The 15,558-nt window shown below is 35.9% G+C and overlaps 1 protein-coding gene across 3 annotated transcripts in view; it reads left to right on the top strand.

The window, feature by feature from the left end:
• AKAP8 (A-kinase anchoring protein 8) overlaps positions 1 to 15,558 on the top strand; it is a 56,646-nt gene that overhangs the window by 30,573 nt on the left and 10,515 nt on the right. For all 3 annotated transcript variants that reach the window (XM_012542365.3, XM_003760964.2, XM_031947935.1), the window contains 3 exons: positions 117 to 163; positions 3,006 to 3,039; positions 5,422 to 5,509. In XM_012542365.3, the coding sequence (XP_012397819.1) occupies positions 117 to 163; positions 3,006 to 3,039; positions 5,422 to 5,509 (169 nt within the window). The remainder of the gene's footprint in view (positions 1 to 116; positions 164 to 3,005; positions 3,040 to 5,421; positions 5,510 to 15,558) is intronic.

Below are 15,558 nucleotides of genomic sequence, written 5' to 3'. Positions count from 1 at the left end.
TGATGAGCAGAATTGCCACTTATTGGGTAGGGAACATATGAAAGCAAATTCAGTGTTTGGTTGGAGAGAACTAAAATCCTTGACTCCATGTTGACTCTTTTCTTTGTGTCTGGCAGATGGTGGAGATGGTGATTACCAGTTGGAAGATGAAGGCAACAGGGGTGTAAGTGATCTTTATAGATCTTCTGTTTTTCCACCTCTACTTTCCAAGTTTTCTTAACTCTTAATCTGTTCTTACTTGGCTCTCACAAAGAGAAGGGAACAAGTGTTGGTAGACTTCATTTTATCCCACTTCCTATGGACTTAATTGCAGAAATGAATCCATGAGTAGATTTAATTCAACATTCTTTTCAAGATTATAAGAATCATTATTGTCCTGCAAAATTTTTTGTAGTTCTTTAGAAATTATTGAAGTAACACTGTATTAGGCATCAAGCATTAATATCAGCATGACAGTTATAATTTATATATATATATATATATATATATATGTGTGTGTGTATGTGTATATATATATATATATATATATATATATATATATATATATATTTACTAATTTTCTTACTTACCTACATTTTTATTTCTTTTAGGTCCAGAACTGTAAATCTTTATAGATTTACTAATCGCTACCTTAATCTTTCTCTTTGGCAGCTCTTATGTTCAAGTTCATTACCTTTTTATGTTATCATAAAAAATTATAGTCTTATTAGATGTTTTGTTGAATATGCCTTATGTCTCTAGACTTAATTTAGTATCTCCATTTGTCAGCATGCGGTTCTTGTAAATTCATAAGTGATATTTAGCAAATTTGGTACATCCTGGCCAGCTGTCAAATATTCTGGATTCAAAATTCCAAAACCTTAAGAAAAACAAGGGTCCAGGGATTAGGAGCATTCAACTAAAAAATAGCATTCTGTGGCTTATTGTTGGAATCATTTAACTTGGGCTTCCCTTATATTAAATGAAAATAATTTCCAGGTGCTATAATATCTCTTCCTAATGATGGTGGTAATATCACTTAGCTGATAAATAAAAGGTGATATAATTTTCTTAGTCCCTTAGATATTCTACTCATTGAGTGAATTTAGGCCATCATCTATGAGACTTTCGCTCAGCTCTTCTCTTTCTCTGTAGTGGTTTTCACCTTCTCACTGATCCCTGGAGCACCAGCCAGCTGCTTTTCTATTCTTACCCAAACCTCTTGATTGGATCATTGTGCCTGCATTTGACCTTGAAATTTATTGATGAGATTCAAACCTGTGATGGGATCTTTTTTCCTTCTATCCTCAAGCCTAAAAGGTAGCTTTGTTGTAAAGTTAGAAATTTCCATTTTTAAAATACAGTTGTGTGGGTATATTATTTAATTTATCAATAATTCTGCTGCCTAAGTGCTGTGCAGTACAAAAATTCTTAAATTTGAAATCAGAAGATCTGGGTTCTAGTCCCAATTACTCTACTAACTGACCTTCTGACATTGAAGGAAACACTTCCTTTCCCTTGGGACTTAATTTCCTCATCTATAAAATGAGAAGGCTGAACTAGTTTTAATTTTAATTCACTTTTATTTTCAGTTCTGAATTCTTTCCTTTTGAGCTACACCCTTACCTGTTGAGAAAATAAGAAAAACAAAATACATTGAAATATGAATAATCAAGTAAAAGAAATTCCTACATTTCATGTTTAAAAAATTGTGCTTTAATCTGTATTTGTGAGTCCATTTCTGTCTGGAGGAGATAGTATGTCATGAGAGGTTCCTAAATCTTTTGATTTGTTTTTATGATACTGTTATTATATAAAACTATATAAATATACTGGTTCTATTCACTTCATTTTGTATCAGCTCATAAATGTTTTCCTAGTTTTCTAAAACTACTCCCTTTGTCATTTCTTACAGCACAATAATATTTTATCACAGTTACACCATCAGCTGTTCCCCGTTGCAAGGTTACTTGGCCACTAAGAAAAGAGCTGCTCTAAATATTTTTGTTCATGTGATCGTTTGGACATAGACATCTGGGCTGATATCTGAAGTTCCCTTTTAACATTATAACAATCTTAGATGCAGTAACAGCTTAACAATGTGGAATAAGTTCCTGCCCCAATGTTACTGAGAGGGTAACATGCTTCAGGCCAAAGACCCATTAGTAGTAGAAAATGCTTGCATTAAATTGTTTAGCTCTGGCAGCATTCTTCACAGGAAGTTTTGTGTGTATGTGTGTACATAATGCACTGTTTTGGATATATTCAAATTATGAGTGAAAAGAGGTTGGAATCTCCCCCAGGATATCCACAGTGGGAACTCTTAACATATCTGTATGCTTATTGAACATGTACTTGTCTGAAGGAAGATTTTTTTTTTTAAAGATTTTTTTTATTTCCATGCTGTTTTAGTTTGGAGGATCTGATTTTTTAAAAATCTGTTTATCTCCTGCAAATATCCTTGAAATTTTGGTGTCTGCTAATCTTTCCTGATGTCTAGAAAAAGTAATTGGGTTAGTAGTAAGAGCTTCAAATCCTGATTCTGCTACTTATTACTTGTATATTACCTTAAATAAAACACCTCTCCTTTATGGATCTTATATTTATTCATCAGTAAAATGATGAGGGCATTGGAGTAAATGTTCTATCTCAATTGTCTTATTCTTTAATCACTTAATAGAATTTAGTTTATATATGTTAATGAGCATCAAAATGAATATGAGGGCTCTTGATTTAATTACTAGTTCTGAATTCTCTTTTTTTTTTTCCCAGTTTCTCTGTTTGGAATTGAGCCATACTAGCTACAGCCCCATTAAAAATCCTCAACATGTACTGTGCATTTGTTTAATTATGGTATCAAAATTTAGCAAATATCAAGATCCCATTATTTATTTCATGAAGGTGTCAGAGTTTGAGGTAAGAATGTTGGAAGAGAGAATAGGATAGTAGTCTGAGATTCTTATTCTTGATAGGGAGTTGGCTATTTAAAGACATTGTATCATTCTCAAACTTTGTATCTTTTTCAGGATGAGGAAATGGATGAAGAAGGAAGGAGGAGAGGTAGGAGTTACCCAGCATCTTCCTGCTCTTAAGAGTTTCTCTATATATTAGCTTGGTATCACCCTCCCATCCCACCCCCCCACCTTATGCCACTATATTCTCTAATTCTTTTTTCCTGCTCCTTCTCTTTCTCTCTCTTTCCCTCTCCTCTTTCTTTCCTTCCTTTTCTCTCTCCCTTCTTGCCTCCTCTACCCCCTTCTCTTTCTCTCTTTTAGTGGGGTTCAGTAGTAGAAGAGGGGTTGGTATGCAAGTATTGGATCTGATGTTCTGTGAAATGGAACAGAGAAAGTACTACATTTGCTTGGGGAAGGCTGTGAGGGTAGGGGGATCACACAAAGGCTTTGCTCAGATGTCTTTGATGTGGCACCTACTGGAAACAGTTTCATTTGTTCCAACAATTAAATCAAGAAGCAGGTTTCTCATAGGATGGTAGAAAAGGAAAGCCCACCTCAGCTCGTCTGAAGTAATTTTTCTGTAGGAATGACAGAGGAAATCACAGAAATCAGAGAGAGAAGAGGTTCCATCCATCCCATCCAGTCTGTTTTCCCCCTTGGCCAATGCAGGTTCCCTGAACTATTTTTTTTTTCCTGAATTTCATTGAGTCTGTTATTTCTTTGGTTTCTGTTTGAATTTGATTTCCATTTTCACTGCCATGCTTTGTTGCAGTGTGTTGAACTACAGTGCAGGGGCCTCTATCCCTTTCCTTTGTGTTCAGTGACCGTGGCGGGAAATACCTGCCCAAACAGGGGCCTTGGGGAGGGCAAGTGGACTTGGATCAAGTCCTTTCCATCTGTCCCATTGGCTTTTCTCACATTTTCCTGTTGGGAGCCAGAGAGGGCCTACCCCTGGGGTCACAAAAGACTACTAATTGTCTGGTAGTTTATTAGCCACACTGTGGGGAAGTGGCACTGGAAAGATTTCAACTTAAACTGCAAGACCAGACTAAACAGTAGACCCTTCAGAAGGGAATAGAAAACTGGAGCTTGGAAATGGTGGTGGTCTTTCCAAACACCCCTTCTTTCTACTTTCCCTCTCGGTCCTTTCTAGATGAACACAACTTGGAAGAACCAAAGGTTGATTCCTTCTTGACCCTCCACTCACATAAACCTGTTTCTGTACAGGATCCTCCCTTAAGATTTTCCTTCTCTTATATTTTCAGGGCTTAGCTGACCCTTCTGAGATTCTTCCATCCATGTTTATTGAAGAGGTTATGTCTATAGCATGGGACCATACAGAGCACTAAACAGCTCTTGCAGTGGGGTCTATGCTAAAGCGAAGGTGAAATGTTTATTGCGCACAGGTCCTGGTACCCGGAATGACTTTGCTATTTAACAGCAGTAATAGTTTCAGGCAGTGACCTCTTGCCAAAAATCCCACGCCCTTTTGAGAGGCTTCTGAGCAGCGCACGCCGGTCGCCATCTTCGTGGGACAGTCTCGTGACTGGCATCAGGGGTAGGGGTTACAGTTCAGATGCTTATTGATCCTTTTTCCAGTCTCCTGTCCCTTTCCCCAGCCCTCTTTGTGGGATCCTGGTCTTCAGGATCTTCCCTTATCCCTGTCACTGACTTATATGAGCTGAACTCCTTGACTCTGGGGCACTGGGCTATACCTTTCTTATAGGGGGCTTCCTGCACTGGCCCCAGGGGATGGACTGGAGGACCTGTTGGTCTTTTCCATCTCTTATTTCTAGGATTGCTCCTCCCTATTCCCCTGATACCTCTGACCCTGGATAAATGATAGATTTATAACTTTTATGAACGGAAGACACTTGTTGGGCCAGCATATATTGGCCAAGCTGCTATAGTTCAGATTGAGACCAATTGAAAGAATAAATGAGGCCTGGCTGGAGGTAAGGAGGTGGTATGTAAAACAGATAACCTCCTTGAGGTTTTGAAGCTACCATCTTCTTATCTATAACAAAATTTGGTCTTAAAGGAAGTACAGTTTATATATTTTAGGTCTGGAAAATTGAAGTATTATATTGTTAGACTTGAAAAGTAAGATAAGTTAGCATAGGGGAAAAGTCAGTGATGACAGAAAGAGAAATGAAGAAGGCTATGGAGGCATCCAGCTGAAAGATACCATATGTTTTGGGGAGGGTTGGTAATAGCAGCCTTGGCACACCCTAATGTTCTAGCATCTTAATGATTTAATCACTTCCATTGGGAAAACATTGGATTTCTCATCAAAATCCCAGAGGAGTCCAAGCCTTTTAAAGTCCCTTGGTACCAAGTGTTCTTGACCCTGCTATTAGAAGAGTATCTGTCTTTCTAAAGCCTTAAACAAATCGGGGAATAAGGTGACAGAATTTCTTTACACAAGGTCCTCAATGCTTAGCTTGTCTTTATTCAAACTGACTTGAAATGTGTTTCTCTGTTGCAGGGGATAAGGGTGATGAAGATGATGAAGTGAAAAAGAAGAGAGAGAAACAGCGAAGGAGGGACAGAATGCGGGACCGAACAGCAGACAGGTATGAGAGAGGAAATGCATCAGGGGCTAGATAATGCTAGTAATTCTAAAATAGCTAACTTTGCTTGCCTCTTCAGGTGTGGAATAAGTGAAGGCTGAATTTAAAAATAAGGATAGGAATTGAATCTGAGTCGATCTGTTTTAACATGTTAATTCTTTAGTGAGATATGTCAATTCATTATTCCAAGAATCAAGAGGAAATTTTACTGAGCTACACAGGAGCAAAAGCTAAGTTGGGTTGGAAACGTAACATTTAGGACATACTTGTGTGGTGTGAGGATCATCCCATCTATAATAAAAGAAACTGAGGCAGAGTTATGAGCCAGTGGCCCTTTATTAAAGGGTCCAGGATCCCCTCTAATAAAGTGGACTTCAGATCTTCCTCACAATTTGAGATCCCTTCTCCTTCTAGGGCCCTATTTTTGTAGAGTTAGATGTGTCCAGAAATTCTGGAACAACTATAGCAAATGAAAAATAATTCCATTGAATAAGCAAAATAACATGTCAAGAGGATCACAAGTTGAGTGAAGCAAGAAATGTCTCCATACAAGATAGATAGACTTCATCTTAAGTTAGGCTATCACAGTCAGTGACCTAATTTTTCATAAGATGGTCATCTGCATTTATTGGACAAGTGATTGATTTGAGGGTACAAAAATATTTTGGGGCACTTTTCATTTCTGCCACACTAGACTTGGTCACCATCACAAAACAAAACAAGAGTAGAGGGCCTTTAATTAACTTTATCTAAACTTAGATTTGATTAGAGCAAATTAGAATTTGGAGTTCACAGCCCTGGAGTCTTATATACAGAACTTTAATATTCTATCAAATTAATACTGATTGGAATAGAATGGGGGGGTGGGGTCCAAATGAATTATTTCTCAGAGTGGATTAATCCTTATTAAGTATTAGAATCACTGTTTTGCTTTTCTGTGCTTCTGTATATCCATCTTAGTTATTTCTTATACCACAGTAATATTCCTTAACTTTCAAATTATCACAGTTGCTTAAGTCGTTCCCCAGTCAATAAGCATCTCTTTGTTTCTTTCATACTACAAAGAGTGGTATGATACTTATTTTTATGTATATGGAACTTTTTTATTTGTCTTTCTTTTTGTCTCCTAGTAGAATCTATTGGTCAAAGAGTATGGGCATTTTAAGTATTTCATTCAGATAATTCCAAACTGCTTTGCAGAATGGTTGGACAAGTTCATAGTTTACAGCTCTACCAATGGTGTATTACATGTCTGTCATTCCAAAATTACTCCAATATTGACAAGTTTTTTGTCATCTGCTAATTTGTTGATTGTGGGGTGAAACCTCAGAATTGTTTAATCTTCATTCTTTTTGAAAATTATTCATATATATAATTTGGGTCTTTTTTACTATTATCATTTGACTTGAATCATTCAACTGAAACTGTTGAAGCTTTTCCAAGGTACTACTGATTTCTTAATTTTCCCTATTGATCTCCATCACTTCTTGGATTTCTCTTCTTTGAAGCTGTCATGACTTCACTCCCCTGATTTTCTCTTTCTACTCATTTGACAATTTCTTCTCAATCTTCTTTGCTGTTTCTTCATCCATGTCATGCCTACTTATTGTGGGTGTCTTCTAAGTCCCTAGCCACCTTCTGTTTTCGTTGTATACTATCTTACTAGTTCCTACAGGCTTTAATTTTTGCAGTAATTCCCAGATTTATTAGCTCCAACCCTGTTGGATCTCTCCTGTTCTTTCATTTAGTTCTTCAATGCCAGCTGAATTTAGCATATCTAGATTTTCTATAGCCATCTCAAACTGAACCTTTCCAAAACAGAATTCATTATTTTTTTCAACAAAACACAAGTCACTTACTATATGCCAAGTACTCTGGTCAGTGCTAAGAATAAAAATATAAGCAAAAAAAAGAAAGTCCCCGTCCTCAAGGAGCATACATTCTGATAGAGGAAGACAAAATATTAAAATATTAAAAGGAAACTGAAAATAAAAGGATTTCAGGCAAAAAACTATGGCAAATCTAAAAAGTCCGGAATGGTCAAAACATTCTCTTCTTTCCAACCTTGCTATTATTGTCCAGATTATAACCATCCTCAACTGTGGCTCAGAATACTTATCTCTCTTACCCAGTCTGTTGTCAGATCTTGTCATTTCTGTCTTCATAACATCTCTCCTACAGGCACTCTTCTCTCCTTTGATACTGCTACTACTCTGGCACAGGCCCTCATCGCAACACGCCTGAACTATTGCAATAGAATCCTGCTGCCTGCCTGCCTCAGGTCTGTCTACACTGTAGTCTATTCTCTGTTCAGCTTTCAAATTGCTCTCCCCAAAGCAAGTCTGACCATGTCACTCTCCTATTCCATAAATTCCAAGAGCTCCTTATTAACTCCTACCATTCCAGTGTTCTTGTACTTTGTTCCTTTTCATGTACTGTATCAGCTTTTCCAGCTGACTTGCTATTCCTCACACATTGAATTGTTTCCTTCCTTTGTCCTTTGTGCTGGTTGTCCTTTATGTCTAGAATATTCTTCACTTTCCATCTTTCAGCTTCGCTAGAATCCTTTAAGAGTTGACTCAAGTATAACATTGATCTGATTTTCTTTTGAAATTGTATGATTAAGATATTGTTGTAAACATAGCGATTTTTCCAGTAATTGTCAAATAAGGAGTTTTAACACTGAGTTGTTCTAAAAGAATCACAGATATCTCTCTTAACTTTAAGGAGAACTACTGATGGTCAGTAGGTGATTCTTATCAGAATTCCCTATAAGAATGAATTGACAAAATGATTTTTTTACTTTTATGCATTTGATGATCGCATTTCCTTTATTTTCTAAGTTTTTCAGTATGGTTGGGGACGAGAAAAAGATTGTTTGATGAATGTATTTAAAAAAAGCTTCAGGGGAATCCCATTTTAAAAACAACAGTAAGACATTTCCCCAATTTAAATTTTCTATTTCATTTAGAAAATTGGGAGAATCTCATTATGTTCAAATGGTTTTTCATACACTTCCTCAACTTGCATGTGTAAAGATCCTCATTCCAATAGGACAGCACCTTGTCCCCTGAGATATTATGTCCATTATGCATTCTTTACCTGGCAGATTGTACTCTCTACACTTAGCTATGCAAGTCTTCATTTGGTTGAAACGTTATCTTATTGTGTCTCTTGTACTCTATGCTTAGTTGGTATGAAACATCACTTGAAGACTCAAAAGAATGTAAGATTTCAGAAGACTGGGATTTGGATCTATATCTGACATGTTATAGCTCACTGTCTAAAGTATATTTTACGTGCCATCTCGTCCATTCCTCACAAACATTTAAAGAAATAAGTGGTATTATTATCACTATTTTACAAATCAGGAAACTTGAGGCAGATAGGTCAAGTTTCTTGTCCAATGTCCCACAGCTAGAAAGTGTTGGAGAAAAGATTCAAATTCAATTTTTCATGACTCTTAAGAGCTCTCTCCGCTGCACAACTTTTACCTCTAAAACCTCAGTTTCTTTTTAAAATAAGGATAATAATCCTTATAATGCACACTCTGTAGAGTTATGGTGAGGGAAATATTTTGTCAACCTTAGAGTAGAACTGCAATCTGAAGCATTAGTCATGTTGTTTTGAGAACTTTTGTGCCATGGTTAGGTGTTGAAGGAGAATTTTGCTTGGTGAATTACCCCACACATATATGCATTGTGTATCAGGTATTCATTACAACCTTCCCTTGCTTGACTAAGGTTTCAGAAAGGTTATTCTTGATGACATCACTGTTTCCCTTTCTTGTAGAGGTTAAGTGACATCTAGTACAAATAAAATAGAATTTTGAAATGCCAAGGATCATATAAAGGGATATGATACTGAAGCCCTTAATTTTGCCTATTTTGTTCAGGGTCTCTGTATCTTTGGTAAGTAGTGTGAGATTAGGAAGTAAGAACCAGTGGCTCTTTGTAGAGATCTGCCCTGCTGAAGTAGTTCTTGTGACAGTGCTTTTGGTCAAGTCTGAAGCCCATCCTGTAATTTAGATTTGGGAATAGAATAGAATAGAAACTTTGATAAACCATGTAATATTGAACCAAACATGAAAAGGCAATTTTGCAGCCGAATACAATATCCTAACTAATACAGGGAAATTCAGTCTCCCCTGTCTCCATCCATCTATTAAGTTCAAGGCAATAAAACAGCTATTAACTAGAATGGGCAGTAATTCCTCCTGGGCTAGATGTTTTATGCCTTACCATAATTTGGAAGCCATATCGTAGACTTAAAACCTATTTGTCTACACCAGTTGAACCTCAGGCTTCCTTACCTTTATAGGGAAAAATTGGTCCATTCCATGCTTGTGATCTTTATTGCTCCTTCCACAAAGTGTGATTATTCTGATGACGAGTCTTAGCTAAATAGGTCAGTAGTCAAGAGTGTTCGGTAGAATTACCAACTGTGGTTAGGAAGACTATGAGTAGGGAATGCATTTGCTCAGAATAATTTTAAAGTTTTTTTTTTTAATTCATTAAAATGCCAATTTTTATGCAAAACTGTGCCTCAAATGGATGTATTGTATATGTTCTAGAGAAAGTGGGCCAAAAACATTTTGGTGCTTCCTTTCCTTATTAGTCCTAGGAAGTTTTTTTTTGTTTGTTTGTTTTTTTAACTAAGATATAATAACTTATAAATTATTGTAAATCTGAAACAAAAATTATTCCAGGTGTATGATATATATTCCAAAGAAGGCACATCCAGGAAAAAAAATAGTTTTTCAAGTTCATCCTGTGAGTTTCTCTTGGCTATGGGAAATAGAAACAGGAAAAAGAAATAAAGGAAAAAAAATGTGTGTGCACAGCAAAATATATAAGAGGATTCAAAATATATAACTATAAATTTCCGTTTCAAGAAAGCATATATAATAATAAAACACATTATATTTGTAATTGTCCTTCTTTTGTTTACTTTTGTTCTCTGCTTTGTACTTTTTTACTTTATTTAATTTTTTCTATAATTAAGCATGGTTATATTTAAGTTTATATACACAAATATATACCTATATGTTCATGTATATGTCTATATGTACACATATGCATCATCCTATCCCTGCTCACTTACCTTTATTATTTGCCCCTTTCACCCATGATTCCTCTGCTGTCCTTTCCCCACATCCTTTACCTCTTTATCCCTTTCCCAATAATCTGTATGCCATAACACAGTTCCCTTAATCTAGCCACCTTTCTATAAAGCTAATTAAGGAAAATCCACCTTTTTTCCCCCTCTCACCTTTTCTTACTTTGCTTCCATCTTATCACCAGCACCCCCCAAATAGAAAAGAAATTTGAATAGTTAAGAAAAACAAATCTCTACATTGACCAAATCGAAAAAAAATGTTTTCCTTATTATCCTGAATTATCACCTCATTCTTAGGTAGTGAATAGCATATTTCACAATTAGTTCTCGGGAATCGTATTTGCTCATTTGCATTCATCAATATTGTTGGTCTTTTAAAGTTGTTGTTTGTCTTTCCTGTTATTATAAGGATTGTTTTCTGCTCTCTTTCACTCTTCATAAAAGTTTGTCCAGGTGTTTCTGAAATCATCCCGTTCATCATTTCTTATACCACAATTCCATCACATGATAATATCATTTGTTCAGCCATTCAGTGAATTGAGCTCATTCCTTGAGTTTTTATTTCATTGCCATCACAAAGCTACTACATAGCTAGTATATCTTTTTCTGCTGTCTTTGTTATTTTTAAACAGTTCATTTGAATTCTTTTCTGGCTCTTATTTGAGGTCCAATGACTAGCGGAGGATTCCCATGATTTTTATGAGCACTAAAAAGCCGTTCTTGAGCCTGAAATACCTAGTAAACTGGTCTGTTCATCCTGGAAAGCATTTTTAGAAGGCATGAACCTTCTTATTGATTTTGCCCCCAAAACTCCAATAAATGCCAAATGAAACAGTTTGAGATCGTAACATATTGCATTGCAGCTACTCCAAATCAGGGTTCAAAACATTACAACTTTGTCACATTATCCAGGTAATTATAACATTTTAAAAGAGGAATTCCGTTTCATTCTCATAGTAAATTCCTTAAGGTTTCCTAACCATGGCAAGGAAGCTAAGGAGCTGTCTGTGAAGCTGCTGCATGTGGATCCTAGCCCAGATCATCTAGTCCAACTCCTTTCTTTTACAGATCAGGAAACTGAGGTCCAGGGAGGTTAAGAGACTTGCTCAAGGTCACACAGGTACTAAGTAATAGGACTTGAAATTAAAACCTAGTACTTTGGAGTTCAAATCTAATGCTCTTGCCTTCCCATCATGCTGCTTTCTTTATATCCATCTCATTGTTTCCTTGGACGGTTATTATTTTCTTCATATGATGTCCTTTTAGTTCAGTTAACATTTCTTGAGATCCTACTTTGTGCAAAGCACTGTGATAGGCTCTGGGTGTACAAAGACAAAGATAAAGTGTGTTCTATGCATTTAAATTCTTCTTAGTGATATTATTTGTATACATAAATAAGAACAAGTTAATTTGATTTGGATGAGGAGGCAATATTTGTGCCTTAGAGAAACATGCAGATTTTGAGAGGTAGATATGAAATTTAATACCTTCCAGGCATGGAGAATAATACCACAGGAGAAGTTTTTTGGCAGGGGATGGAATATCCGAGTCAAGGAACAAATGGAGAGAATCGGCAGGGGACCAATTTTTAAAAAAAGGGTAGCAGTAATGAATATAATCAATTCTTATTTATTTTATTGAAAAGGAAGAAACAAAAAGGATCAGTAAACATGCTGCTTTAATCTAGGTACTCCATTAGTCTTTGGAGATAAAAAGCTAACAACCCTGCCCTCAAGAAGTTTATGGTCTCTTTGGTGAGCTAAGTGTAACATATACACATAAAAATATATGCAGTATATATGTTTAAGCAGTTACAAAGTGTCAAGGCAAGAAGGACATTTTTAGGGTTTGAGTCAAAAGAAAATTTATTCAGGACAAGGTTACTGACTGAATCAGATGAAGCAAATCCCCCAGCTGAACACTTAGCAAAAGTTTATATTCTTGATTTTGTTTACGGCCAGCCTTATATTCATAGCACTTTGCTAAGTTACAAAGAAAAGCAAAAAGTCTTCCATATTCAGAAAGTCATCCACTTTCATAGTCTAATGGGGGAGGGACACATATAAATAAAAAATTAATACAGAATATATGACTATAACTGAATGAGGAATGTTTTAAGAGGAAGGGGGACCAAGAAAGCCCTTTTTAGAAGGTGAGATTTGAGGTGAGATTTTAAGGAAATCAGAAACTAACAGGCAGAGGTGATAGTACATCATTCTCAGAGCATGGGGAATACCCATTGCAAAGATCCAGAGTCAGACTATGGAGTAAGATGTTAGAGAAACTTCAAGTAGGCCACTGTAATTGGACTGGAGAGAGCTTTTTCTAATGAAAAGAAGGAAAAAGAAAGGGGCCATTAGAAAAAGAAGAAGGGGCCATAGTATGGAGAGTTTTAAATGCTAAACTGAAGTGTGTGTTTGTATGTGTGTGTGTTTGTTTGTGTGCGTGTGCATGCATGTGCGTGCTCAGGAGTATAATATGAAGGTGACTGGAAACCCCTGGAGTTTAAGAGGGTGAGGGGTGAACTTGTGGGGAGGTGGAGCTAAGATGGTGGTTTTAAAAAAAAAAAAAAATCAGGCATTCAAATGAACTTTCCCCAATTTCCCTCCAAATAACTTTGATGCCTGGAAATACTTTCTGAAGGGGTAGAATCAACAAAAGGTCCAAACTAAACAATTTTCCAGCCAAATACTTTAAAAAGTTGGCCAGAATGTTCTATCTCATTGGTGTAAGGACTCCACTGGAGGAATCAGCTCTCAGCCAACAGGTTTCAGGTTGGGGAGGGGCAGTCAGGCAACTGATCAGAAGAAGATTATTAGGGGACCCTTTGATAGAACTTTGTTGAAGTTCCACTTTGCAGTCCCCGAGAGAAAATAGAGCATTAGCATGCTAGCTCTTGTGTTCCCAGAGAAGTAGGAACTGGTGATATTTACAGGGTGGAGGAATATTTATGATTACTCACAGACCAGAAGAGCTATGATCAAAGCTATCTTTAACTCATCCTACCTTAAAAGAACTGAAAATGCACACCGCCACCCCCACTTCCCATAGCTATTATAAAAACTTAAATCTTGGGATATTGCCTCTTCTGCTCCAGGAACACAGCCCAGCTTTGAACATGAAATTAAGAAGTAGGGAGGAAAAATGAGCAAACAAGAAATAGAAGAGCTCAGAAACAATTTTAAATATCAGAAAAAAAGAGATAACCGGAAAAAGAAATGAATGATTCAAGATATGAAGAGTCAACATTTTGATAAAAAAAAGGCAGAAAAATTTGCTGAAGAGAAAAACTCCTTAAAAAGCAGAATTGGTCAGTTGGAAAAGTTCACTGAAGAAAATAATTCCTTAAAAATGAGAATTGGACTAATGGCTTCATGAGACATTTAGATAATTTAAGAAGTATTGGACAACCTGAAAGCGATGTTCAAAAAAAGGGCCTAAATGTGGTATTTTTAATAAATTGTCAAAACTATCCTGATAATCCTAGAACCAAAGGATAAAATAGAAATTGAAGAAATTAATCTATTATCTACTAAAAAAGATTCCAGAATGAAAGACAAAAAAGAAACAATTCAAATTTCATGGAACCTCAGTGAGGATAACACAAGATTTAATTGCTTCTTCATTAAAGGAAGTAAGGGCAAAGGAGCTACGATTATAAGCAAGAATAATTCTCCAGCAAAACTAAAAATAATCCTTGAGGGCAAAAATGGATATTTAGTGAAATAAAGAACTTTTGTGCATTCCTGATAGAAAAAACAAACAAACAAACAAGTAAAACAGGAAATTTAACTTTTTTTTTTAATAGCTTTTTATTTACAAGTTATATGCATGGGTAATTTTATAGCATTGATAATTGCCAAACCTTTTGTTCCAATTTTTCATCTCCTCCCCATCTCCTCCCCCTGATGGCAGGTTGACCAATACATGTTAAATATGTTAAAGTATAAATTAAATACAATATAAGTATACATGTCCTAACAGTTATTTTGCTGTATAAAAAGAATCGGACTTTGAAATAGGGTACTATTAGCCTGTGAAGGAAATAAAAAAATGCAGGTGGACAAAAATAAAGGGATTGGGAATTCTGTGTAATGGTTCATAAGTCATCTCCCAGAGTTCTTTTTGCTGCGTGTAGCTGGTTCAATTCATTACTGTTCTATTAGAACTGATTTGGGTCATCTCATTGCTGGAGATGGCCATGTCATTCAGAATTAATCATCATATAGTGGTGGTGTTGAAGTATATAATGATATCCTGGTCCTGCAAAGGAAATTTACCTTTTCAAACACAAGATTCAAGAGTAACAAAAAGGTAAATAGGAAAGTGAAATCATAGAGGATTCAAGAGAGTTAAACTCACTACTACTACATAGGAAGATTTTACTTGTACCGCCTAAGAATTTTGTCATTGTTAGGTCAGTTAGGAATATATACAAAGAGAACATAGGTGTGAGTTGACTATGATGGGATTGTATTAAGAAAAGGGGGTGAGAAAGAGGGATACACTAGGAGAAGCAGGGAGAGGAAGAATAGAGAGGCTGGAATAGAATTTATTAAGCTTCAGCTGAAGTTAAAAAAAAAAAAAGAGTAGCAATCATGATTTTATGTAAAACAAAAGTAAAAATAGATCTCATTAAAAGATAAGCAGAGAAACTAAATTTTGCTGAAAGGTACAATGAAATACTAAATATGTTATAGCATATGACTTGAAAGTATGAGTTAAATCAATTATAGGAGGAAAAAGATAGTAAAACTTTACTGGTAGAAGATCTTTAATTTTTCCTTCTCCAAATCAGATAGGTCTAACTCAAAAACTTTTTTCTTCAAGTTAAGGAGTTGAACAGGATTTTAGATAAGCTAGTTATGATAGCCTACTGGGGGAAAAAAGGAATGGTAATAAAAAAGAATATATTTTTTTCTTAGCAGTACATG

Source organism: Sarcophilus harrisii, chromosome 1 (genome assembly GCF_902635505.1).
Source record: "Sarcophilus harrisii chromosome 1, mSarHar1.11, whole genome shotgun sequence".
NCBI classification, from domain to species: Eukaryota; Metazoa; Chordata; class Mammalia; order Dasyuromorphia; family Dasyuridae; genus Sarcophilus; species Sarcophilus harrisii.
Note: the sequence above shows the minus strand (reverse complement) of the source record. Positions and strands in the feature narration are given on the sequence as shown.